This window comes from Adiantum capillus-veneris, chromosome 17 (assembly GCF_014529385.1).
Source record: "Adiantum capillus-veneris isolate H3 chromosome 17, ASM1452938v2, whole genome shotgun sequence".
NCBI classification, from domain to species: Eukaryota; Viridiplantae; Streptophyta; class Polypodiopsida; order Polypodiales; family Pteridaceae; genus Adiantum; species Adiantum capillus-veneris.
Window position 1 is genome coordinate 43,594,147 of NC_140947.1, and position 27,222 is coordinate 43,621,368.

General features: G+C 43.2%; 1 protein-coding gene across 2 annotated transcripts; it reads left to right on the forward strand.

Annotated features, from left to right (window-relative positions):
* Nucleotides 1-18,294: 18,294 nt before the first annotated feature.
* LOC147437124 (uncharacterized) lies at nucleotides 18,295-22,418 on the forward strand. Of its 2 annotated transcripts, XM_086486747.1 has the most exons (3): nucleotides 18,295-18,464; nucleotides 18,901-19,743; nucleotides 20,309-22,418. In XM_086486747.1, exons 2-3 carry the CDS (start codon nucleotides 19,226-19,228, stop codon nucleotides 22,080-22,082), a joined length of 2,292 nt encoding a protein of 763 aa, XP_086342873.1. In that variant the 5' UTR covers nucleotides 18,295-18,464; nucleotides 18,901-19,225; the 3' UTR covers nucleotides 22,083-22,418. The 2 variants fall into 2 exon arrangements, with proteins under 2 accessions (XP_086342873.1, XP_086342872.1); XM_086486746.1 differs by lacking the exon at nucleotides 18,295-18,464 and having other exon boundaries at nucleotides 18,474-19,743.
* The last annotated feature ends 4,804 nt before the right edge of the window (nucleotides 22,419-27,222 follow it).

A 27,222-nucleotide genomic window follows, 5' to 3' on the forward strand; every position in this document is an offset into this window, starting at 1 on the left:
TAAACTTAATCTAAGTACGACTGATCATCCAGAAACAGATGGTCAAATCGAAAGAGTTAATCAAGTGCTAGAGGATAAGCTACGAGCGTACGTTAGGAAGAAGCAAACCAATCGGGAAGACTGCTTACCTATATTGGAGTTTTCTTATAATAGTTCAAATCATGTGACTATAGGGTTTAGTCCATTTATGCTTTTAATGGATTTCAACCTGGATCACCCGTTACGGTAGGGTTGGCTAAGGAGAAGATACAACAAGTGAAGGATTTTCTCCAATACCATGTTGACATGCTTCGAGTTGCTCGACAGAATGTTAAGAAAGCTCAAGATTGATATAAGAACATCGTCTTGCTACTTTCAAAGAAGGAGACAAGGTTTTCCTCAAGGTTTTGGAGCATTCAGAACGTCGTCTTGATACTTTCACCACACTATTGTGGACCGTTTACCATTCACAAACGTATAGGTCAAGTGGCCTTTAAGTTAGCTCTTCCAGAGCACTCACGAGTTCATCTTGTTTTCATGTTAACCGTTTACGAAAATAGCTAGGACAAAATGATAATGTTATTGACACAGGTGTGTTAGTTGACCTTATCGAACAACCAAGCATCCCTCATGAGCCCGAAAAGATTTTGGATTCTCATGAGCCGTTTACGAAAATAGCTAGGACATAATGATAATGTTATTGACACAGGTGTGTTAGTTGACCTTATCGAACAGCCAAGCATCCCTCATGAGCCCGAAAAGATTTTGGATTCTCATGAGCTTCACACCAGACATCATGTCAAATGACATGTGTTGGTAAAATGGCTAGATAGACCTGAAGAAGGTTCTACATGGGAGAATGTCTCCACACTTAAAAATGTTTTTCTACGTTCGTTTTTGAGGATGAAAACGATTCTTTAAGGGGGGGGGGGGGGGGGTTAATGTAAGGACATGGGTCCTACGGGCAAGGCCATCGACAGAGCCGGACAGTGTGTACGCTAGGTTGGGGTAAAGGCGATGTGCCTCACCCCGAGGCGGGCGCCCAATGCCCGGTTGCCCACTGACCCTTATTCTTTGTTCATATATAGAATAAGGGGTGTAGAGTATTAATATTCTCTTCACTCCACTAACCCACACAGTGGATGCCTGTGCATCTCCCCTTCCCCATTTCTCTTCTTCCCTTCTCTTGCATGCTACCACGCACGCGCACTTCCGCACGCACGCATCCGTGCACTCATCAACTGGTTTTTCCTATCATAGTTCGTGTGAGATTACACCCAAGATCTAAGCTAGGTCTTCTTCATGCAAAGCACACACTTTTGTAATAACCAAATTAATGAGATTACTTGACCTATGAGAGAGAGAGAGAGAGAGAGAGAGAGAGAGAGAGAGAGAGAGAGAGAGAGAGAGAGAGAGAGAGAGAGAGAGAGAGAGAGAGAGAGAGAGAGAGAGAGAGATGAGATTACTTGACCTATGAGAGAGAGAGAGAGAGAGAGAGAGAGAGAGAGAGAGAGAGAGAGAGAGAGAGAGAGAGAGAGAGAGAGAGAGAGAGAGAGAGAGAGAGAGATTTATAACACCCAAGGGCTTTAATTGATTAAATGTATGCTATATTTTTCACCCACCAATAGATTTGGAATCATTACAAAAATGCTTGGGGTTGCACTATGTAATCATTTAATGTACCACATGAGTTCAATAAGAGGGGTTTTAAAATGAAAAAATTCAAGGCAATTTAATAGAGATACATTTAAATAAGGGGTTTCTATTGTGAGGTAGACTAGGTCATCAATCCAACATGGAGTCCAAGTCATCAATCCACTCCCTCAATAGCCAGTAACGGCCGCGTAGCTAAGATCTTGGCTAAACCCTATCTTGGGTTGGTGCCCAATTGGCTACTAATAGAGGTGAAGATGCCTGGAACAAGGGCAATTAAGTAGCCACTTCTAAGTTTTGTGTATTCAACATTTGTGGAGTTGACAAGCACAATTTTTGGTATGTCCATGCCCTTCTTGCATAGCATAATTTCTCATGCCAGCCGCAGCTATGAGTCACCCAACTTCTCCACACCAACCCCCTAGTTCTCTTGTATTTGAGGATGCCTCTATGCATCTGGAGTTCATTACATAGCCCGTGAAAATGGAGCACATGTTCCAGGTAGTATCTAATATGCTTTTGCAAATCAACCACACTAACCAACCCCTGCTCAATTTCTTATCATCTAGCAAATTTTCATTCATGGGTGCCCATTGCAGCTCTTGTATGACCAAGGGGCTCAATTCAAAGGTGAGATTATCCAGGTATTAACCCAAAGTTTGGGGTTCAAACAATTGTTTACTTCTCATTATCATCCACAAACAAATGGGCTGATAGAGAGATTAAATAGGACAATCGAATAGGTCATAGATACATTTGTAGACCCCTTACACCAATATTGGGATCAAGTACTCCCATTTGTAGTGCATGTGTATAACACCTCAGTCCACGCATCTACAAAGGCTAGTCCCTTTTGAGCCCTCTATGGGCATGACCATCGTCTTCTACCTGACAAGCGTACACTTTAGATCAAACCCAAAAAATTTGAGGCAACCGAATGGTTGCTATACCTGCAGCAATGGCAACCTCTCCTCCGAAGTGCACTTCATCATAATCTCCATGTTGCTCAACAAAGGCAAAAGTGCATCTAAGACGAGAACCACCATCACATGGAATATGTGGATAGAGATTTAGTCATGTTGTCCTTCCCTTTGCGTCGCAAAGGGCTCAGTGAATCTCTACTTGATCACTAGGTGGGCCCATATAGAGTTGTCCAACTCATCCGCACAAACACCTATCATTTCCAAGGATTGTCAAATTGATTAATCACTACAACACATGTAACTAGGATAAAGCCATGTACCATTCCCCACACAAAATTGGGACTAGCCAATGATTGAATTTCTTGCACACAATTTTAGTTTGGCCCCTAGAATAAGCATTATTTTTTACGGGGGTGATGTGAGGTAGCCCAAGTGATCGATCCACTCTTGATTCTAGGTCATCGATCCACTCCCTCAATAGCCAGCAATGGCCATGTAGCTAGGATCTTGGCTAAACCCTATCTTGGTCATCGATCCACTCCCTCAACGGCCACGTAGCTAGGATCTTGGCTAAACCCTATCTTGGGTGGGTACCCGATTGGCTACTAATAGAGGTGAAGAAAAATGGAACAAGGGCAATTAAGCAGCCACTTTTGAGTTCTGTGTATTCCACACTATATTCAATTTTGGAAAAAAATCCTAAAATAAGGGGTCATTTCATTCATTCAAACATGTTGGAAAAGGGGTTTTTTAATTACAAGGTGAATGCACGTTATATAGGGGGGTACTAAATAGTGCACCCCCCAAGAGAAAATGTTAACATTAGTCCTGTATTTGGAAACTCAAGTGTGCCTAAAACACTAAAGTGTCCTATTTTTCTACCAAGTATTGGCAATTTATTTGTTAAGCTAGAAAGAAGTCTTTTACACGTTGCTTCTACCATAGGTTGGTTATGTGGGAAAGAAAATGTTGATTTTTTGTCCATGTCAAAATATAAGACCTATGGAGAGAATTGCGGTAAGTTCTAAGTAGTAAATTTTACTAAAATTTCAAGTTGTTTTGCCAAAAAAAGAAAATCATCAGTACTTAGTGTTTTCGTTAGTGTTACAAAACAATGGGATGACCTTCAAGGAATAGTTTCCAAGTCACTTGCAAGTTATAAACATAATTTTATACTTGAGTACATGCTGACAAAGAGCATAATTTTGGCCTTTCAAAGGTCCTCTCATGGAATTGGGCTTATAATAGTGCAATTTGATAACTGCAAATGACTTTTTATGTTGAAACCAAGAAACTATGTATTTTTTCGGCTCCCTTGCTCATTTATATCTCGTTACTTCAACCCTATCTTGATTTTTTTATTGTACAAAAACTCTTGAAAATCTTGAGTCCTCCACAATAACATTGAAACCAAGGTTTTAAGTCCCCACTTGTGTATATACCATGTACTTTGATGCATTTAATTGATCTATGTGGAAAGTTTGAAGTTATTTGAGGTTTTGCATGCTTATGTCTCAAGAATTAAAATATCAAATTTTGGCCTACTCAATTTTGAATATTTGAAACGATCCAATAACTTTGCTTACAAAAGCACTTCTATTTTCCACCTTGAGTCCTCAATGGAGAGGGTATCACTTTCTAAAAGTCACAAATACATCAAAAACATATTTTTCTTTGTATACAATGATATGCTTGAAATTGTCACATCAAACACGGAGAACTCTCCATTATTTTACATACTCTCAAAAGTAAATTATTTTGCACATGAAACTTGCAATTATCTATAGCACAATTGTGGAAAAGTTGGGTATAATTTTCTACAAGGTCTATTTATCTTTTCCTGAGCTTACAAAGTCGATTTCTTTAAACCATCAATCACAGTCCACTTGATGAGTATATTCCTTGATCATGATAGCTTCTAAAATGCAAGGTTATATTTTTAAAAGATTTTCTAGCTAACATATTTAAGCGTATCAAGAGGCATTTCTTAAATACATTATTTGATGCAAGTAACATTTAAATTAAATCTATTAAAAAAAGGACACTTAAGTATCCTATATTGGTACCAAACTTGTGACTAGTGTTAATGGGACTTTGAACCTTCATATACATTAAAGGGGATTGCATGAGATAAAATGGAGTGCTTATACATCATTCGGAGTGTCAATCACATGCACCATATCATCCACTTCCTCTATATCTGAACAGTATGAATCCACATCTTCCAGATCCCACTCAATTTCATCATCAGAATGGGCTTCACCTACGTGGGTCTGAAAACATCTAAATTTTTGCTTTGTAGCTCGTGTAGCGATCCTTGCTGACTTGTGCATTTATTGCATATTACAAAAGACATGACTAAATTTACATCTCATTTTTTTACACATGGTAAGCAATCACTAACTTTTCTAATTGCTACATTTTTTTCTAAATATCACACTTTAAACTTAAGTTTAAACTTTTTATTTATTGCTAAAATAGACTTTATTTCTAATTAATAGCTCAATGATTTTTTTTTGGGGGTTTTTAGAGTTCACCCTTGAGGTGAACTTAAAGAAAACTTTTCATTAAAGATGTCGATAATGGTAAAAGGCTCATGTATACTTTATATAGAACATTTTATTTTGATCAAACTATATTTTGATCGAATTGCTAAAAAATTATATGAAACTGTGATTTGGCTTATGTGGCACCATATAATACATGAGGCTAATGTGGCCTCACCGTGTCCTGCATTACAATTGGCGTGTGCAAGAGAGACGGAGGGTGTGTACTTTGTAGCTAGTTGAAATCTCTAATGAGAGGAAGGTGCTGGCAATCAAAAGAATGAAAAATGTGTGTGTGTGTGTGTGTGTGTGTGTGTGTGTGTGTGAGAGAGAGAGAGAGAGAGAGAGAGAGAGAGAGAGAGAGAGAGAGAGAGAGAGAGAGAGAGAGAGAGAGAGAGAGAGAGAAATGAAATGATATATTAAAGTCTTCAAAAGGCCAAAGTGAGCTATGAGACAAAACAATTTTCAAATGGTGAATCTGATACAATGTCTGTGTAAACGATTGAAAAACTAAAAATATGAAAAAGTGAAACTGAACTGAGCTAAAGTGAAATGGAACAAAATGAAATGGGATAAATTGAAATGAAATAAAAGGCTGAGATGCTAGAATCAAGATCCTATCCTATGATATCCAGCATTGGTCTTTGGCAAAGCTCATCAATGTCCTCCTTAGTGAGTACTTTGACTGGGCATCTCCCATGTCATGCCAGAATAGTCCGGACCCTCTGGTGCAACTTCCATTGATGTCCGATGACCCTTGCAATTGTGGGTGTCTTGATTTCCCTAGCTCAATGGCCTTGTCAATTAATGTACCTCTGGTACAAGTAGACCCTGAAGTCTGTTGGGATTCCTTCTCATCTGAATGTCGTGCATGTAGTCTAAAAAAATTAGTGATCTCCCTTTGTGAGTGTCTCCTACTGTTTGGGCTCCTCAAGAGGCTCTCCCTATGTCTACGCAACTCCAATAAAAATAGCCCAAGGCATCTCTGATCTTGGTATCTCATAACTTTGGCCAGTGGTCCAAAATCCTATGTGAATAGGTAGTGGAAACAACCTTGTATCTCATAGTAGGTTGGGCAGTGACAAATGTGATGTAACTCTATCTCTGGATCTATATGGCATAGCTGACAAATCCTGGCCCCTACTCGTACTCCTCTAAATCTACTAGTCTCAATATCTAACTAATGTGGTGATGTGCGCAACTGTCCAATAGCACATCGTAATCCATGGGATAGATGAGTGTCCATGTAGGTAGGTATGATCACAAAACCATCCTCTGTAAGCTCAAGGAGATGGTCTTTGTAAAAATCCATTTTCGTGCCAAGAACACGCATAGGCTGTATGCATGTCCTCCTAGTGTCTAATGAATCAAGTCCTGTTGTCGGATAAGATGAGTGATCTCAGTCCATGTGAGAGACAAGGAGGGTGCGTCCAATGAATACTGTAAGGGGGGTAGTCTATCCATGTCAAAATCATGCAATTTGAACCAAGCTATCATCTATGCATACCAACAAGAGGTGTCTCCCTGTGAGGCAAGCTGTCGAATAGACTCCAATGCTAGATGGGCATATCTATCTTTGGGGAGATCCCAGATACTGTGCATGAAAGAAATGGATCTGGTCAGTGCCTCGATGACCAGTGGAGGAGCAGCGAGCTTTGCATGGATAATCTCATGTGGTGCAGAGGGATTGGCCCTAATCATCCGAGAAATCATAGATACATGAGGCCTCTCCATGCACTTCCATCCATCAGTACTATTAGCCCGGGCTATTGCAATCCACCAATGGCCCCCAAATCTGCACCCCATAAACCATAGATGATGTGACCAAAGTATCAAAAAGCCATAGTTTCGTTCGAGGTTCCTGAAATTGTACTTGGTGAAAACTAGAGGAGAAAATAGCATATTGCAATGTAAAGTGGCCTCCTAGTCTCCGCTCTCACCTTGACCCACATATACCTGGCATGCTCATCTCTATGGACAATACGAATGAGGGACTGCAACTCCTCCCTGAATGAGACTGCCACACCTCCTGACCCAAGTCCTCTATACTCTAATCTCACCTCCTATCTACAATTAGTCTCACAACAATACCCCGACACTCTAGGCAATGTTCGACCAGGAGTCTGGTGTGTCTATAAGTAGAAAATAATGTCTCTTCCTCTGAAGCTATCCTCAAAGGTGCCCACACCTAGCTTCAATGACCCATTACAATTCCATGCTGCTAGTTTTAGGCTTTTCCTATAAGTCTCACACCTTCATGCAGTGCTTTTTTCCAGAATCACTACTCTCCCTCCTTTGTAAAAATAATTTTTTCCTTTCTCTCTGGCCAGTGTGTGCCCAATCATAATGGTGTGATAGTTCCCAAGCATCATTTGATCTCTTGCCTTGAAAATAAGCACAACAGCCGACATACTCCAAGTGTCAGGAAAACCCTCACACATGGCTCAATTGAACATCAGTGCTAGGAGTTCTGCAAGCATATCTTGGGCATGTATAAAGTGCTTCGCTACCAATCCATCATGATTATATGCTATCCTAGTCCTCATCCTATCAATAGATTTCTTCACCATCTCAACAGTAAAGAAAATGCATGTTTCTGGACATGGCATCGGGGGGGGGGGGGGGTTGGTAGAGGCGGTTTTCTTGAAACTGTGTAAAGAGATGTTACATACTCACCCCAAGTCTCAGTGGATGTGATAGACGATGGAGGGGAGTGCTCATGAAAGAATATCCATGCCTCACCTGAGTCCTGGCTCAAAAACAACTTATACAATTCCTTCTCTAGCTGAGCGAGATAAGCCTTTTTCTTCCGCTGCACAAGTTGTCTCGAAAGAAAATCTGTGATTGTCTATGAGTAATGACTCCCAAAGACACCTCTCTCTGAAGTGTGGCTCTCATTTCTCTACACTCCTCATCATACCAATTGTTTTGGGGCATGTATGCTCAGGCTGGTTGTGTGGGTATGCCTTTGATGCGGCATCATGTGGTGTCTCTGTCAAAATCAGTCTATGACGTGAAAATGTATCGGGTATGTGTGGATGTCTATGTCATTCAAGCTATGATGAACTAAAAAGAGACTGTAAACATGAGAAGGGCATGATCTACTGCTACATTGATAGGCTTGGGCCCGCTGATTGTAAAATCCTGAATAGAGGGTATAAAATTGGGTCGAGCCAAAACATAATCCACTCTGCTAGCCCCATGTCTGTGAGAAAAACAAGTGAACCCACTCGATGCTGGAAATATTTGTAGACCATTCAAAATGGCCAGTCCATGTGCAATCCTCATGTCTATAAAATATCCCACATAACCCATGTTCTCCTCATCCTGCAAACACCTGGTCAACCCCATATCACTGACATCCAATTCTCTCAACATATCCTTTGAGGTATTGTAGAAGACTGTCTGAGAGTGGTCCATCCTGGCATTGAAGTACCCTAGAAGGATAACATCCCCATCTCTAGAGAACTCCCATATATCCTCATCCAAAATCATATAAGGTGACTGTCCCTTGGGGGATGCATAGTGAGATGTACTTGGTGGAAAATAGCCGAGAAAATAGCATATTGCAATGTAAAGTGGCATCCCAGTCTCCATTCTCACCTTGACCCACATATACCTGGCATGCTCATCTCTATGGACAATACGAATGAGGGACTGCAACTCCTCCCTGAATAAGACTGCCATGTTACCATATACATGTGGTAGTGATGTGTGTGAACACACTAGGATCTCCGGGGCATTTTTTCCCTCTTTAGGAGGTTTCCCCCCCCATGCATTGTATATACGCCCATCACTCTAGGGCTATCTATCTTTCCATAGCACACTAAGTAATACACTCTCAGTTGTGTGCCTTGAGCTTCCTTCGTCTTCTCCACGCTGTGTGCGTTTCTCTGCAACCCTAATTCCAACAATTGGTATCAGAGCAGGTTGCGTCCTCTCGGGCTTAGTCACCAGTAGCTCCAGCACACGCCTGCTCATTTTCTTTGATTTCTGTGAGCTTTGGTGAGCGTTCGTAGGCCTGCTCATTTCGGCCCCCGTTTCCACTACATGCAGTCCGCACTGGCAATTTCGTCATTTTGTGCAAAATTTTTGTCAGTGCCGTTTTTTGCATAACAGGTGCCTTACAGTCTTCTACAATTTGTGCTATATAGTACGTGTTGTTTCTGCTTTGTTTCTCCTCTTTTCGGGCAGTTTTCACATCAGGTGCAACATTTACCATGGATGACAACAACATAGATGTGTTCAAGATGTTTGTTGCTGCTGAGGACAGGTTGGATGGGGACAATTACTCTATGTGGGCTTATATGATGCAACATGTTCTTGTGTCAAAGGGCGTCTAGAATATTGTGCAGGGCATTGATGTACGTCTTGGTTCTGAGGATGTAGGCGATGTTGAGGATGTTGCAGGTCTTGCTGCTATTAGAGTTGTTTTACCTACGGTAGAACAAGCTCGTTGGGATGTAAAGGATGCGTAGGATCATGCATTGATTGCGTTGTCTGTGAAGCGCACCATTGTTCCTCACATTCGTTCAACAAAATTTGCAAAACAGGCCTGGGATATTCTAGTAGGTCTTTATGCAAGCCGCAATGAGGCTAAAATTGCTTTGCTGCGTAAAGAGCTGGAATTGAAGATTATGCATGAGGAAGATGATATGCACACTTTCCTTGCAGGTGTCAAGGATATCAATGAGAAATTTATTTTTGCAGGTGAAGTCATTTCAAACAGTTTCCTTGTGCAGACTGTTCTTGATGCTTTACCAGATTCTTACCAGACTTTTGCTAGTACTTGGAGACTTATGACCCAAGGAAATCCTGAAGTTGTCAAGTTTGATGCATTATGAACATTGTTGTTGCAAGAGTCACTTTCCAAAAAAAACAGAACTAGGCAGCGTGCAGTTGAATAGGATTTTATTGCTTCTCAAAGAAAGGGTGGTAACAACAATGCAACCACTTCTTATGGTTCTGCTGCGAGTGACAAAACTTTTGTTCCTAATGCTTCTACTGGCAGCAATTCGTCTGGAAATTTTGGTGATAAGGGCAAAAAGAAGACGCGTTGCCATTATTGTAGAGCTATTGATCAAGCAATTTTCTAAGTTGAAGGCCAAAGAGAGAGGGTGGTTCCACTGCAAATGCTGGTTCCACTACAAATGTAGCCATTGTTGAGTCTTTTGTAAAAGGAGACTGTGATGTTGATGTTGATGCAGAACGGGCTCTTAGTGCAGAGTGCACTTACAATCCTACTGTCCATGATGCATGCTTGTCAGTTGCTTCAGATTCACATGTGTGGTATTTCGACAGTGGTGCTACAAAGCATATTACCTCACATCGTGAATTGTTTACCTCTCTTGAGCCTGTCCCTCATGGGAATTTAGTCACTTGTGTCAACATTGCCTCTTATCCAGTTCAGGGAGTTGGAAAGATTGTGCTTACTGCTGCAAATGATAGTTATTTCACACTTGTTGATGCACTTTATGTACTTGGGATAAAAAAGAATCTTTTATCTGTATCTGCACTTGCTAGACTTGGACTTGTAGTCAAATTTGTGAATGATAGATGTACAGTTCATGATCTTAGTTTTGCTGATGAAATTGTTGCATCTGGCCTTTTGTGCCGTGGGCTGTATAAGCTCACTTTGTATGACAAGTGTGGAAATTTTTTTGCAAATGCAGTTGCAGATTCAAGGGCTATTTCAGATGCAAAACTTTGGCATGCACGTTTTGGTCATCTAAATTTTGCGAGTTTGCTGCGTTTTCAGAAATCTGATATGGTTGCTTCTTTGCCGCCTCTTGAAGCACCTATCAAACATGTTTGTGAAGGTTGTATTTTGGGTAAAATTCAGCGTTTAAAGTTTCCAAAGGATGGTTCAATTAGGGCCACATGCAGGTTGCAGCTTGTGCATAGTGATGTTTGTGGGCCCATGCAAACTCCGTTCTTGGGCAATTACATTTACTTCGTGACTTTCATTGATGATTACTCCAGGCATGCATGGATATTTCCACTTAAAGCGAAGTCCGAAGTTTTTATGTGCTTCAAACAATTTCTGGCTATGGCTGAAAATGTATCGAAATGTACTATGGGCAGCCTCCGTTCCGATCGAGGGGGGAGTATATGTCTCATGAATTTAATACATTTCTGGATAGTCTTGGGATAAAACACCAATATACAGTTCCGTATATGCCTCATCAAAATGGTGTTGCTGAGAGGAAAAATAGGTCTCTTACAGAAATGGCAAGATGTATGGTCAATAGTCAAGCTTTGCCACATTTGTTTTGGCTCGAGGATATCATGTGTGCCACTTAGGTACTCAACATGTTTCCTACAAAAGCGTTGCAGTCTATGACTTTATATGAAGCATGGCATGGTAGAAAACTATCTATTGAGCACATGCGTGTTTTTGGCTATTTGGTTTATGGTTTAGTGCCACAAGTGCAGTGCATAAAATTGGACAATAAGGCTGTCAAATGTATTTTTGTTGGTTATAGTGCTGAAAGCAAAGGTTACATATTTTATCATCCACAAACAAAGCGTATTTTGGTTTCACGGGATGTAGTGTTTGTGGAAGATTTTGTTCAGCCCTTGCTGTCATTTACTAGAGATAGTAATGTAAGTTCACATGACATCTATGACACTTTGTTGCCTCTTTTCAGTGGTGGAAATTCGACTGTAAATTCCAATGAGGCAAATGTACAGCCTATGGGGGTTTTCAATTTTTTTTTGATCAGCCTGTTATTGATGTAGATGTACATGATGTACTTGATGAGGAAAGGGCTGAAAATGAGCAGGCTAGAGGTATGCCAAAATGGCTGGTGCACACTTTGCGTGACAGTAAATTGGATGCACCTTTGTCTAGATGTACTCGTTCAAGATTTCACCATGCATCTTATGCATCAGATTGTTATGCTTTGGCTGTGTCTAGCTTACATGACGTTGAGAAACCTCTATCTTTTGATGAAGCACAAACTTTAGAAAATTGGATGGCTGCCATGCAATCAGAATATGATGCACTTATAGAAAATGACACATGGACTTTATGTGATTTGCCTCTTGGCAAAAAGGCCATTGGTACGAAGTGGGTTTACAAGTTGAAACGCAAGCCGGATGGTGAGATCGATCGCCATAAGGCTCGAATTGTTGCAAAGGGTTATGCACAACAAAAAGGCATAGATTATGAAGAGACTTTTTCTCCCACTTGTCGTATGAATACTGTGCGTTTTCTATGTGCATTGACAACTCATTTTGGTTGGGATGTACATCAATCAGACATTGTTACCGCTTTCTTGAATGGTGACATATTTGAGGAAGTTTATGTAATGTAGCCTTGTGGTTTTGTCAAGAAAGGACAAGAAGACAAAGTGTGCAGGTGTAAGAAGGCTTTGTATGGGTTGAAGCAATCTCCTCGAAAGCTGACACTCATTTGGTCAAACGAGGCTTTCGTAATAGTCCAACAAAAAGCACATTGTATGTAAAGCGCGAGGGTGATGTACTTCTCATTGTGGCTCTTTATGTAGATGATTTGCTGATCATTGGACCAAATGAGAGACATATTGCTGAATTTAAGGCTGATTTGAATGCTACTTTCAAGATGAAATATTTGGGGATGTTGCATCATTACTTGGGCATACAATTTAAGCAGTGTGATGGCGGTATTGCCTTGTGTGTCAAAAAAGTTACATAGAGACATTGCTATGTAAGTTTGGACTTGAGGATTGCAAACCTATTGCCACTCCCATGGAAACATGTTTGAAATTGAGTCTACATGATGCTGGTGATCCTGCAGATGTCACTCTTTACCAAACTGCTATTGGCTGCCTCATTTATGTATGCACCACGAGGCCAGATATTCAGTTTGCAGTCTCATAGGTCAGTAGATTTATGCATAGCCCAGGGTCTAAGCATTGGCAGGCTATCAAGAGTATTTTTTATTGAGGTGCATTACCACTATGTCAGGGAGAGGCTCTTAGAAGGAGAGATCAGCTTGGCTTATGTGCCAACACAGGACAACCTTGCAGATCTTTTCACAAAGGCATTGTCTTGTGAGAAGCTTGAAGCCTTCCACAAAGCTTTGGGATTACTCCCCTTTGTGATCTGATCATGTCCTCAGGGCATGTCACTTCCCTTTACTCATGTGCCAGCTCTCGTTCACCGCATCACTGCAGGGGGGATTTGTTACCATATACATGTGGTAGTGATGCGTGTGAACACACTAGGACCGCCAGGGCATTTTTTCCCTCTTTAGGAGTTTGCCTCCCCCCCCCCCCCGTGCATTGTATATACGCCCATCACTCTAGGGCTATCTATCTTTCCATAGCACACTAAGTAATACACTCTCAGTTGTGTGCCTTGAGCTTCCTTCGTCTTCTCGAAGCTGTGTGCGTTTCTCTGCAACCCTAATTCCAACATGCCACACCTCCTGACCCACGTCCTCTATACTCTAATCTCACCTCCTGTCTACAAGTAGTCTCCCAATGATACCCCGACACTCTAGGCAATGTTTGACCGGGAGTCTGGCGTGTCTCTAAGTAGAAAATAATGTCTCTTCCTCTAGATCTATCCTCAAAGGAGCCCATGCCTAGCTTCAATGACCCATTACAATTCCATGCTACTAGTTTTAGGATTTTTCCATAGGTCTTGCACCTTCATGCAGTGCTTTTTTCCAGAATCACTACTCTCCCTCCTTTGTAAAAAGCAAATTTTCCTTTCTCTCTGGTTGTCCTGATCTTTGGCATCTTCTCTTGCATGTGTGCTATGTGTGCTAGGGTGAGATCATCCCCCAAGAAAATCCCAGTCTTCTTGAGTGCTGGTCTCTTCTTCAAAAACTCCTTCCTAGCCTCCCAAGTAGGAAAGCACATAATGAGCGCTCTTTCTTTGGAGATACATGTCCCATCATTCCCTTCCTTCCCTTTCTTCCCCACTCTCCAAGCCCATGTGTGGGTAGGCTCGGGGATGTTCATTCCTTTTGGAGATACATGTCCCATCATTCCTTCCTTCCCTTTCTTCCCCACTCTCCAAGCTCATGTGTGGGTAGGCTCGGGGATGTTCATTCCTTTTTAGAAGTTCCTTAACTTTTTCTTCCACATTGTCAGTGTCTTTGAGACCAGTGATAGGTACATGAAGAGCTCTTGTCTTCCTCTTTTGCTCCTCCTCCAAGGTCAAGTTAATGATGGTAGATGGGGGTGTGGTAGTAGATATTCCTCCTTTTCCTTTCTTTGCCTTTTCTTGCATTTGGAAAAGCCTATCTGCCCATGAGGAAGCTTCCAGTGTTTTTTGTTGCTCCCCCTCCTTAAGAGTTTTTACCTGCTCTTTGATATTGTTCAACTCCTCAATCACTTTGGGCTGGTCATCTTTAGCGTTTTCTAATTTACTTTTGCATTTTGCTAATTTTCAGGGCATCCATTTCATTTTCATATGCTTCTCCATCTCTGATTTCCAAACCGTAAAGGTGGTGATTGTTGCATCTAAATCCTTTCTCCAAAGGACTTGTGCTACCTCTATTTTTGCCCCCATCCTTTTCGGCATTTTTGCTGTCAGTTCGTTGTACCACTGGACTTTGTACTCCTCCTTGGCTTTGACAGGTTCTTTTTCCATGTCTGCACTCATGAGATTGAGTTCAACCCTAATCATCATCTAAACCTTTTCATACATGATTTCATCCATGATCTTGTTGAGCTTGCCTGCTCGAGCATAGAGTTCGGTGACTGAAAACTATCCCGTATCTTCCGCCAAAAAGTGGTTGTCGCCTTGGGTGGAGTCTAGTAGTCATCACACTCTTCATTCATAGCTGAGTCCATCTAAGCACCCTCCACTAGGTATAGAGAGTCTTGTCCCCATGGCGCAAGTCGGGAGGTTTACAAGCCTTTGATTGCCTTGCATGCACCGTAGAGCATAGTAGGGGGGAGAGAGGGAAAAAAGGGGGAAAAAGGGGAAAAGGACTTCCACCCTTTGTGTCTCACGGCATGTGGGGACGCATTCGCCTGGCTTATGAACTCGTGTGCGCATTGTAGAGAAAACTAGAGAGAAAGGTTTTCCCCCCTCCCCCCTCTCCTCTGCAATCTCCCTTCTTGCCTTGGTCCTCCGCTTCCCTACTGCTCCTCACGTCCTTTGGATTCAGACACACACAGAGAGAGAGAGAGAGAGAGAGAGAGAGAGAGAGAGAGAGAGAGAGAGAGAGAGAGAGAGAGAGAGAGAGAGAGAGAGAGAGAGAGAGAGAGAGAGAGAGAGAGAGAGAGAGAGAGAGAGAGAGAGAGAGAGAGAGAGACCTACTGTAGACAGAGAAAATGAGGAGAGAGAGAGAGAGAGGGAGAGAGAGAGAGTGTGTTGACTTGAAGAAACTTTGAAGCCCAAATTAGAGGCTTGCTCACCTTTGCGCACTGGCCTTTATACCTGCGTGCTGCCGAGAGAGAGAGAGAGAGAGAGAGAGAGAGAGAGAGAGAGAGAGAGAGAGAGAGAGAGAGAGAGAGAGAGAGAGAGAGAGAGAGAGAGAGAGAGAGAGAGAGAGAGAGAGAGAGAGAGAGAGAGAGAGAGAGAGAGAGAGAGAGAGAGACTATCAGTGGGTTAGGGTTTTGCCATGGCATGTTGTCTTGCGAGATGGCCTGATGTCAACGAGTTATGGTTTCGCATTGGGAGAGAGATAGATAGATAGATAGATTTTATTATCGCCCTCGGAGGTCAAATATGACCTATGGGACCAAAGTTACATGTGATGTAGTATGTGTATGGATAATGAGTGACTCTTGATGCTTCAAAATTGTGGTGAGCTGAGCACTCTAGTAGTGTGTGATACTCAAACTCTCAAACTTGCATGAGCATAGTATGCACAGTCAATTTGACTCTTCCCCATTGTCCCAACGCCCTGTCTCGCATCAAAGGGAATGGGAGCTAAGCGGAATGGCTGCGATAGTGCGTATAGCAGACAAGGGGATAGGCTCAAGCATGTAAGAGTGAGTACGGTTTCCTCTTTTAGCGAAGAACATGGTTTTGTAGTTGGGGGCAATATGGGTGGTGTAATGTATGAAGCGTGACCCACCGGATTTCTCCCAAGCCGTAATACATTGGCGTCGTAGAAAAGCTTCATTCACTTGGGAGTCAATTGAAGTATCATGTAGCAAGTGTAATGCATCCCATCTCCCAAACCACTATCATGTACTCCATTACCCTTTCCATGCCCATAACCTCAATTGGAAGAGATCCCGACTCAAGAAGATGAGCATATATGGTGTTTGTGTCTTAACTTGGAGAAAGTTTGTAAGAAAACTCTTTTGGACATTCTCAAACTCTTTCCAAGTAGACTTTGAGATGCTCCTGCCCCACACTTCAACTCCATAAAGAAGAACGGGTGTCACCAATGCATCAAAGAGGTACTTCTTGAGAACCCAACACTTGATGTTTTCCGCATTACACATGGTCTCAAATGCATAACATGCTCTCTTTCCCACTTCGAAACGACGCATAGCACATTCATGCCACTTGTGATTGGACGGAACCTCAAGGCCAAGGTACTTAAAGCTCTCAACAACTTCAAGTGTCTCATTGTTGTACACAATGCATGGCTTCTCCTTATGGTTGGTTTTCACAAGCATAACCTTTGTTTTGGATTCATTCACAACCAGTCCACTATGCAAGCAAAAGTTCTCAAGGACAACCATAAGCTTTTGTGCATCTTCTAAAGTGTGTGCTAGAAGCACTACATCATCCACATACAACAAAAGCATGATTACTGCATTGCAAATAGTGACCTCTTCAATGCCTTCTTCTTGCATAAAGTCAAGTACCATTTGTTCCAATTGATCGATGGAGAGAGAGAGAGAGAGAGAGAGAGAGAGAGAGAGAGAGAGAGAGAGCTTGTATAAGCTGCAATCAAACAGGGCAGATGGTGCACACCAAGCGACAACAACATTAACGATGGAGGTAATTGGGTGTTATGTATTGTATAGATTGCAGGAGATCAAAGGTGAACATATTGCACTAAAGAGTTATGTGTGTTGATTTGACAAGAGTGTTAGCTGGTTTAACCCACTATGGGTGCAGTATGGGGCACCTGATTGGGTCATTGAACTGGTTAAAGGCTTCCCCCAAATGCCAGACGCTTTAAAGCTGAAATGTAAATGTGTTGCACAAGTGAGTGAGCTCTACATGCTGATTGAAACAAAGTGCGAGATGGTTTAAGCGGCTATTGGTTTGGTTAGGGGCACCCCAATCGATTGATTGGGCCATTGAACTCAATAAAAGGCCACTCAAATGCAAGGCCTTTTAGAACGCTCTCTCATAGGCCTTCCACTATGGAGGGCCTTTCACTGGGTAGAGCATCCACTTTTAGTGAAACAAGCAAACACCGTATAGAGCGGGCGACAATAGCGAGTCATGTTCAAGATGTTGGTCATATGGCAACAACGGTGCAAAGTACTATAGATGCTCGCAAGTTGTTCTCTGCATGAAAATTGTTCCAGACTATTAAAAGGTGCTACATTAATTTGGAGGGTGGTAGCATTTTTCGAATAGGCACGTTCAAGCGTGCAATAGGGTTTGGACCACTTCCATTGCTTTTCGAGGACCCTCCAAATGCCTAGGCCTATGGGGAAGACCTCTAGCCACACGAAGGGAGAGAGAGAGAGAGAGAGAAATTTTAACGTCGTAGGAAACTATCCCCAGAGAGAGAAAGTGCACACATGAGCCGGTGGAGGGTGCGTTTGTTGGTACTAGGAACGCAGCTCACCGATCGTATGTTTGCGCACATGTGCTGCGGTCGTTGCTACTCATTCCATGCTGGCAAATTGTGTGCAGGCCTTCAGGTTATGCAGTGAGCTCCACATCAGCAGTTGTAGCTTTTGCAAGTTCTGTGCGCAGTGCAGTGCTCGTTCCGCCACTCGAACGTCTCAATGTTCACGTTCACGTGCACGTGGTGAAGGGGGGGGGGGGGGGGGGGGGGGGGGGTTCATTGCGGTGACGCCGGTGAAGGGACCGTTTGTTTTCTATATGGGCGTGGCGGGCCTAGCTGATGTGGAAGTCCCTTTTTGACTGAACGTCCAACGGAACGTCTCCATGTGCGCAGCACAAGAGAGAGAACGCTCTTGGCCCTTGGGGGTGTTTCACATGGGGGTTGGAGGCGGTGCCATGAATAGGGGCAGCGGCGAGGGAAGGATCCCTGCATGTTGTAAAGTCAACGTTACAGGTGGGTAGTGCTAGAGGAGTGGGAGTGGGGCACCCTCCTCAAACAACAGAGTGAAAGAAGGGAGGCGCGCCAACTCGGGTTGGCGAGTTAACGCGGCAACGGGCAGCCTGGAGGAGTGCGCAGATGTGCTGTTGGATATGCCTGCCTGCATGCCCGTCGAGAATCGAGAAACGTACTAAACAATGCAGTAAAAACGTAAGGCGAGCTCTAGTACTGCGCTCTCTCTCTCTCTCTCTCTCTCTCTCTGATCTTTGCTTCCGCACATCCACGCACGTCTACACACACACACACACACACGCACACAAGCAACCATATGCACAAAAAAACTAATCGCCCTCATTATCCCTGAAATCCCACCTTTGCCCCTCATTCTCACTGGCTTCCTCCAGCTCTCCAGCTTGCTTGCCCTGTACACAAAGCAGCTCCACTTGCTTGCCCACATGCACATGATGATCCATTTTGGCATCTAGGGCAAGCCTGTGGTGAGCTGCTGCTGCGTCACCTGGGACCTCCAGACACCTGTACTCACCTCCTCTTTCAAGCTAGCATCCTGCCTGTGAGCGTCTTCATTCCTTTCAATCCAAAGAGATGATATATCCAATGTAGTGGGACACATGGTTTCTATGTGCAGGATCTGGTTATACGCCAGAGCTTTGTGTTGAGAAGTCATCATCGCCACTCGGGGATGGGATCGTCGTTGCAGTTACAATTGGAGCAAACAAGAGAAGAGAGTCTCAGATTGATCATTTGCTAGAGCCTTCACATTGCAAAAGTCTGCAAGAAGATAGATAGGGCTTGAAGGTGTGCGCCTTAAAAGACCTTCTCTTGGGCAGTGTGTGTATATATATACATACATATACACTACAGGGATCTAGGGAAGGGGTTACACACATATATTGTAGAGCTTGGTACATGCCAGCCCCCACCTTTGTGGCCTCCCCCCCTTCAATCGCATCATGATAGCCAGCAGGTCTCTACACATACCCTTCAAAGAAAGGGCCATGATAGCCATGGCCCTCTGCCTTCTCATGGCTATGTCAAGAGTACCGTCCCCTTCGCAGGCACTCTACATAGGCCGTCATCTCACGGAGCTCCAACAGCGGCATCTTGAGGAGGAGCAAAAAGTCCATGTCGACGGATTCTACGGCGGGGCACATGGAAGCCGACGAAGCGTGTTCGAAATGGCCCCATCCCTTGAGGATCTGGAGTTTGAGAATGACAGGCTCAAGAACGCCTACATTGCCTTGCAAGCATGGAAAAAAACCATTTTCTCTGATCCTTTCAACTACACCGCCTCTTGGGTCGGTTCGGATGTCTGTAGCTATAAAGGAGTGTTTTGTGCCGATGCCCCTGATGATCCGTGTGAAACTACCGTCGGTGGGATTGATTTCAACCATGCTGACATGGCTGGGTATCTACCAGAGGAGCTTGGCCTGCTTACAGATCTCGCCCTTTTCCATATCAACTCTAACAGGTCAGGTCTAAGATGGGTTTTCTATGTCATACGAGCATTTGGGATTTGGGTATTAAATTTAGGGCCAATGGCATTCTTTTGTGGATTGATTGATTGATTTTGTTCTCTATTTAGACCTTAAGCTTGGTGTGTGTAATGAGTGTTCAAAAGGAGGGGTATTTTAATTCATACAATGTATTTTATTTTAGGTTTTTTAATTGAAAATGAGAAAAGACCCATAAGTTAAGCAGGAAAAAGGGGTCATTTTATTGCCTCACGATATGCAAATGCTGGTTATTTTTATGAAAAAAGATTGAAGGGATGTGATATAGATGGTTTTTTATAAGTGCACCCCCGGGACCGACCTTATCTCATTGCACTTCATCTGCATCAACATGACAATAATGTGTTCTTTTTTGTAATGTTGTCATGGCAATTGAACTCGGTCTTTATGCACACATACCATCATCACCTCAATGGCTAAGGCATGTATGCTGACTCAGGAAAGAAACATTTTTTTCTTTTGTTTTTGCACTATTGTTAAATCTCTATTTGAGCTTTGGGCAAATAATCAAATGCTGAACAGGTTTTGTGGCCGGGTACCAAGTAGCTTTGAAAAGCTCAAGCTTCTATTCGAGCTTGATCTGAGCAACAACAGATTTGTGGGTGGTTTCCCCTTTGTGGTCCTTTCCTTGCCGAGCCTCCATTACCTTGACATTCGCTACAATGAGTTTGAGGGCGAGCTTCCGAGCAGTCTCTTCGAGAAAGATGTGGACGCCATCTTTGTGAACAACAACCGTTTTGCAGACGGCATTCCCCTCAATCTTGGAAGCTCACCAGCCTCTGTGGTGGTGTTTGCAAACAACAAGTTTTCTGGATGCATTCCCCCCAGCATAGGCAACATGGGTCCTACTCTTAATGAGATAATCTTCGCAAACAATCAGCTCACCGGATGCATCAATCCGAACATCGGAACGCTGCATAATTTGACAGTTTTGGATGTAAGCTCCAATCAACTCAGCGGGACTCTCCCAGTTACCATTGCCCAAATAACTACTCTAGAGCAGCTGAATGTGGCTAACAACAAATTTACAGGTGAAATCCCGGCGGCGATATGCGCTCTGCCTAACTTGGAAAACTTCACTTATTTCAATAACTTGTTCACTGGGGAGGCCCTCAATTGCCTGGCTCTTCCATCAGTGGGGGTAGAATTTAATGACAGATTGAACTGCATTCCTGGGCGTCCGGGCCAGAAAACTTTCAAAGCATGTGCTTTGGCTTTAACTCATGGCAAGAGCTGTGATGAATTTGTGTGTGGGCCTCCTCCTGGCCCTCCTTCCCCTCCAAAGACAACTGGCGGAAGCCCTCCCCTGTCGACTACCCCACCGCCTCTGAAGACATTGCCATCGCCTCCCAAATCATGCCCCAAGAAGCATGTGCCTCCTCCCCCAATAGTAGTGAAACCTCCACCCCCTCCACCTGTCATCACAAGCCCTCCTCCTATTGAAACCCCTCCCCCTTCGCCATCCTCTAATGGGTCCTCCGTTCACCGGTCATCCCCTCCACCTGTCATCACAAGCCCTCCTCCTATTGAATCCCCTCCCCCTTTGCCATCCTCTAATGGTTCCTCTGTTCACCGGTCATCCCCACCGCCTCCGCCTCCATCTCCAAACCCACCCCCACCCTCCTACCCGTCACCACCACCCCCACCTACCTATGTTCAAACACCTCCTCCAATGTCACCACCACCTCCACCACCTTACATCTCTTCACCCCCACCATATTCTCATGAATCCCCCCCTGCACCCCCACCATATGCTAACGAAACTCCGGTCCCATCCTCGCCGCCCTCACCCCTTGCGTACCCACCATATGAGTATGAGCCGCCTTCTTATTCCTACAATCCACCACCTGCACCTCCTCTCAAAGAGCCCTCAACACCTCCACCCTACATAGACGAGCCTCCATCTCCACCGCCATATGTCGAGGTACCAACACCAGCATACCCCCCGGAGTCATATGAGCCAGTTGCTCCTCCAGACGACCCAGTTGAATCCCCTGCATCACCACCAGTTGAATACGAATCACCTCCATCACCGCCAGCAGACTACGCGCCACCACCATATGAGGCGCCCCATCATGAGTATGCTCCTCCGGCAGAGGCACCTTGTGAGCCTCCCCAGGCATCTCCTAGCCTTCCCTTTGAGGGGTCATATGAGCCACCATATGAGGAGAGCTATGCATCTCCCCCTCCACCACCTCCATACACAGGTGAACCTACACCAACCTATTATACCCCACCTGTAACCTATGAACCACCCTCATATGATTCTCCCTACAAACCCCCCTCTGGTTACTAGGCGCCCAGCTAATCATTTTTGGGCATCTCTGCTTTAGCTTCTAATTGATTCCCTGATGAGAAGCCCTGCAAGTTCTCCAAGCTGCAGACCGCCATAGCCTGCCATACTAGTAGCTTCATTCATTCTATTGGTTCTCTCTCTACAAGATAAAAAACAGGAAGGCAAAAACTTGTTCCCTTTTCTAACATCAATCAAATGGTATCCAGGGTGCCATTGTTTGAGGTGTTGTGAAGACTTAAACCATAAGTCTTTTTATGTCTCTAATCTCACTGGTTAGGAATAAGTTAATGTTGGTCGGTCATTTTTAAATATCATTATTTGAGTCTTCTGTTTTTCTATATGTGATTAATTTCATTTTCTATATATATCTATATGTGATTACTTTTTAAAAGGAATGTTTGTTTGCACTGGATGCATTGTCCATATGCTAAGCTAATTGTGCAAAAGCCTCCAATTTTGTAGATTGTGCCCATTCCAGTTCCACTCTACTGGCTATTGTTTCATTGCATTGATTTGATAGAAGGTAAACATTCAACCAAAATAGGAGACTGAATCTCGTGAAACTAGAAGATAAACATTCAACCAAATTAGGAGACCCTAAACATTCACTAGAAGGTGTACACTCCACCAAAATAGGAGACCCTTAACAATCAAAAGTCATCAGTACACTTTGTTTAGGTTCCTATTTTGCAAAGTTTAGGGGGTAGGGTTTGTGTAATACTAATATCTCTCCCCCCCCCCCCCCCCCCACCCCACCAAAAAAAAAAAAAAAAACCACCACACACAAAAACACAAAAACATCATGTGGATCATTAACCATCTACAAGCTCAAGCTTTGCTTCTAGGCGTCTCCATCTAGACTTGACTCACAAATATGTATGAGATTAATATAAGAAATAAAAAGTTTGGATGATTTTCAAAGATGTCTTAATAAGTCCATGAAGCGTGCTAAGGAGACTCTTTGACAAAAATCATATACGCAGAAACTGAGCTCTTCATTGATTTATCAAAAGTAGGAGAATTTACAAGTGGAATAGTGCGACCACTCTCACTAGCATTTATATACATATTCTTTCCCCTGTAAGTGAAGTAAATTCTCCTTTCAGGGAACTTCATATTGGCAGCCATGCGATCAAACCATGGTGCCCCTAAGATAACATCCTCATGTTGGAGAGAAGAGATGAAAAAGTCTTCTTTGTCGACATAGCTTTGGACATGAAGCCTCAACTTCCCAATCAAGAGAGTAACAGAGGCTTGTTGTCCCTTGAAAGCTGCGTCAATGGTTACCATATCTCCCATCTCGAAAGCTTGAATGCCCAGCTTGGTGGCGAACTCCGTTGATATGATGTTGTGAGTAGAGCCAGGGTCAAACAAGATGAATGCATCATGCTTTCTTACCTTTCCCCAAGCATAGGAGAGTGATGAGCCTTTGCAATGAGCATCCTCTTTTGGAGCTTTGATGATGGAAGCCCTAAGAGTCTCATTGCGAGTATTCTTCTTGGGGCAAGAACGATAGTCGTGTCCTTGCTCCCCACACTTGAAACACTTATGGTCCTTGCGAAAAGCTTCAAGCTCTTCAGGGGAGAGTTTGTTTTTACCTTTGTAAACCCCCTTCTCCTTGGACCGATTGTTGTTGTTGTTGTTGTTGGAAGTGCCTTGGGAAGAATTTTGAGCATAGGTCTTCCCCTTTGCATCATTTTTGCCTTTGTTGTCCATGGGTTTGACATTACGTCTAGCCCCTTGATGGAAATTGATACGTAAAGCAACCATGGTGTGATGGATTACTTCGCTAATAGTACCAGGCCGTTGAGAGTTGATGTATTCGACCATCTTTTCAGTTAATCCGACACAAAATTGTTGCCTTTGCTCGACAAAGTCTACCTTTTGAAAGACAATAGCCTTGAGATGTAAATCCCAAAACTTGTCTACATACTTGTGGATAGACTTATGAGAGAGAAGCTTCAAGCTGCGCCATTCAGTAAGCACTTTGTCCTTTGAATCGCTTGCAAGGAATTGCTTTATGATGGAAACTCGTAGAGTTTTCCATGTCTTTGGGGCTTCGTCGTTGCCACGAAGGCTAGCCCACCATTGACGAGCTGATTTTTGAAAGTGCATAACTACATGGCGTAGCTTGGAGGACTCTGTAAAGCCCTCGTCTCCGAAAGCTGCATCAAATTGCTGGATGAAGGCAAACACTTTGTCAATAGCACCAAAGGTGCCATCATAAGTGAGAAAAGAGATACTCTTTTCTCCCTCCTTGAACTTCTTTAACTTTTGGGACCTTCTCCATGCAGGGAATGATTTGTGATGTCCTCCCCTCTTGTATTCTCTAGGAGAATATCCATAGCTTTCATCGGAAGAGGAGGAAGGTGAAAATGAAAGAGAAGAGGGTGACCTCTTCCTAGCCCTTTTCTTCCTTTGTTTCCTCTCTTCTCTTTCGGAATGACGAGGAGAAGGACTGTGTTCGGAATGACGAGGAGAAGGACTGTGTGTTGATCTTTTCCTCTTGAGAGGAGTAGGCGATCGTCGAGATCGCTGTCTTTGTTGAGCCACATCTTCAGAAGAACTTAAATTTTTGTAGCTTTCTTGCTCTTTGGATTCCTCCTCTCGTATGGGAGAGAGTCTTTTTTTGGGGGTCTCTTCAAGAGGCCTCCTAAGCTCTCTCTCCTCTTGGAGAGGAAAGGAAATTCCATAAGCATGAAGTTGTTGAGTAACTTCGGCTTGCAAAGCAGGGTTACCCATAGCTTGCTGCAACCTAGTGACTAGATAATTCACAAACATGGGAGCATCATTATTAGCACCTTTATGTGCAAAATCAAAGCTATCAATGTTTATTCTACTCTATTGATTATTGTCAACCATGTTAATTTATATATGTACTTAGTGTATGCTTTGGCAAATCAAAACCTTAGTTGCCACTCCTCTTGGCCTTTGAAAATTGGCTCTTAAGTATCTACACCCACGGCTCAAAGTGGTTAATTATAGAGAGTAGAGGAGTAGGTCTAACATAGCAGAGTTACCAAGGGCTAGCTCCTTTCAAACTTCTTATGGCTCAATAATGGTAAAGCCGTAGGCAAGTCTAAAAAGACTCCATTATTAAGTCCAAAGCTTCCGAGGTGTGCACCATCCTCCACATAGTGGACTCAACAAAACCGATAATAGATCCCAGTTCCACTTACCCTATTATAATTAACAACATCAACCATTTATAGCAGAGTTGCCAAGGGCTAGCTCCTTTCAGACTTCTTATGGCTCAATAATGGTAAAGCCATAGGCAAGTCTAAAAAGACTCCATTATTAAGTACAAAGCTTCCGAGGTGTGCACCATCCCCCACATAGTGGACTCAACAAAACCGATAATAGATCCCAGTTCCACTTACCCTATTATAATTAACAACATCAACCGATAATAGATCCCAGTTCCACTTACCCTATTATAATTAACAACATCAACCATTTATAGGCTACTTAAGGACCTCTCTTCTTAAACAAGAAAAGAGAAACCAAATGCTCTGATACCAATGTAATGGAATTAGCTTTTCAACTTGAGTTGGAGCGGAAAGTGAATAACATATTGAGCATTTCCTTGAGCATTCTTTTGAGTATAGATTTATAGTGAGAAAGATAGTGCTTGGATGGAGAGAGCAACACTAACACATTACTTCATTAACATGGCATGATCAATACTTGTAAAAGAGAGTGAGAGTTTAGAGAAATTGACACCAATAGAGGACCGGATTAGTTAGATCCGGTCCCCCGTCCAATAGGCATTTGTATTATAGATTCTTCCATAATGGAAGACTTTTTTACAATATAACTTTTTGTGTTCCTTGAGACCTTCTTGATGAGATGAAAATGGTAAGATTCACTCACCAAGTATAACAACAATAAACATGATTAGCATGAACTTGAAAAATGCCCAGCCTCAATCCCAAGACCTCAAACACCATGAAAGGTGAAGAGAGCTGGCAGGGAGTGAGGAAGAAGAGAGAAGTAGAAGTAGCTCTACGAGAAAGCAATAGCCCCTTGTACATAATCACTCATAGCTCTTGTAGCATAGCTTAGCATAGTGATAATGTATGGAGATTAGAGAGTTTGATAGGCAAGCATAAGCATTCTCTTGTGTGGATTTGCATCCATAGCCAAGAGCTTGTGGTAGTATGTCATACTAATCAATATCTAATTCTCCTAAATGATTTTCTCATATTAAACTGATCATTTAATGTGGGGAAGTGCCAGGGGAGAAAAAGCTAGAATATTGGTTAAGCTAGCAGACCAGGCCACAGTAGGGATCCAAAGGAGGGAAAATAGGGATCCAAAGGGGGGGCCATCTGCAAAAGAGCCATGTGAAACAATGGGCCAAAAAGACCCTAAGGTTCAGCCCATTAAGACTTCCAAAATGCTAAGGTTCCAAAATTCAAAGGTTGTGTCCAAAGGTCAATCCTAGGGAAAATTGGATGCTTAGTGTGTGCCCTAAAAAGTCTTTGCACATCCCTACATGGGAGGGGGCGAGCCCCAAAGCTAGGGGATGAGAGAGAAAGCCACACACACACACACAGGCTCCCTTTACACAAAGGGAATGAGGGACACATGTCAGCTCCCTAGGCCAGATGCCCACAAGGTGTGCCCAATTCCTATTGGAAGACCCTTGAAGTGGACCAATGAGAATTAAGCTAGAGTAAATCTAGTTTAAATAATTTAAAAACATCTAATAAAAGAAACCAATGAGAATTAAGTCTCCTAGAAGACTATTGGGCAGTCTCCCAAGGGGTCCAATGAGCATTCAGGAGCCCCATGGCTTGCTTGATTCCTATTGGCCAGGAGGCAAAGGGGTCCAATGAGAGTTTAGTTTAATTATATAATTACCTAAAGCTCTCACAAAAGGGGAAAGGGGGACACATGTCAGAAGGCTATCACTTATGCTACTTAATTCCTATTGGCTTGACCTGGGGAGGTCCAATGAGGCAAAAGCCAGACCTATTTAGCAGCTAGGGCTCGCCCAAGAGAGGGGGGGGGCTGATTTTTTCTTGGCATTGACACACACACACACACACTTGACCATGTGTGAAGGAAGAATACTCTATCTCCTCCCAAGCTTTAATGGAGAGCTCATCACCTACTGCAAGCTTGTGAGATAGAA

Bases quoted from the DNA above. Each gene is read 5' to 3' on its own strand.
- LOC147437124 (XM_086486747.1), top strand. From the start codon at position 19,226: ATGATAGCCAGCAGGTCTCTACACATACCCTTCAAAGAAAGGGCCATG. The intron at 19,744-20,308 runs GTCAGGTCTAAG...AATGCTGAACAG, and splicing joins TTCCATATCAACTCTAACAG to GTTTTGTGGCCGGGTACCAA.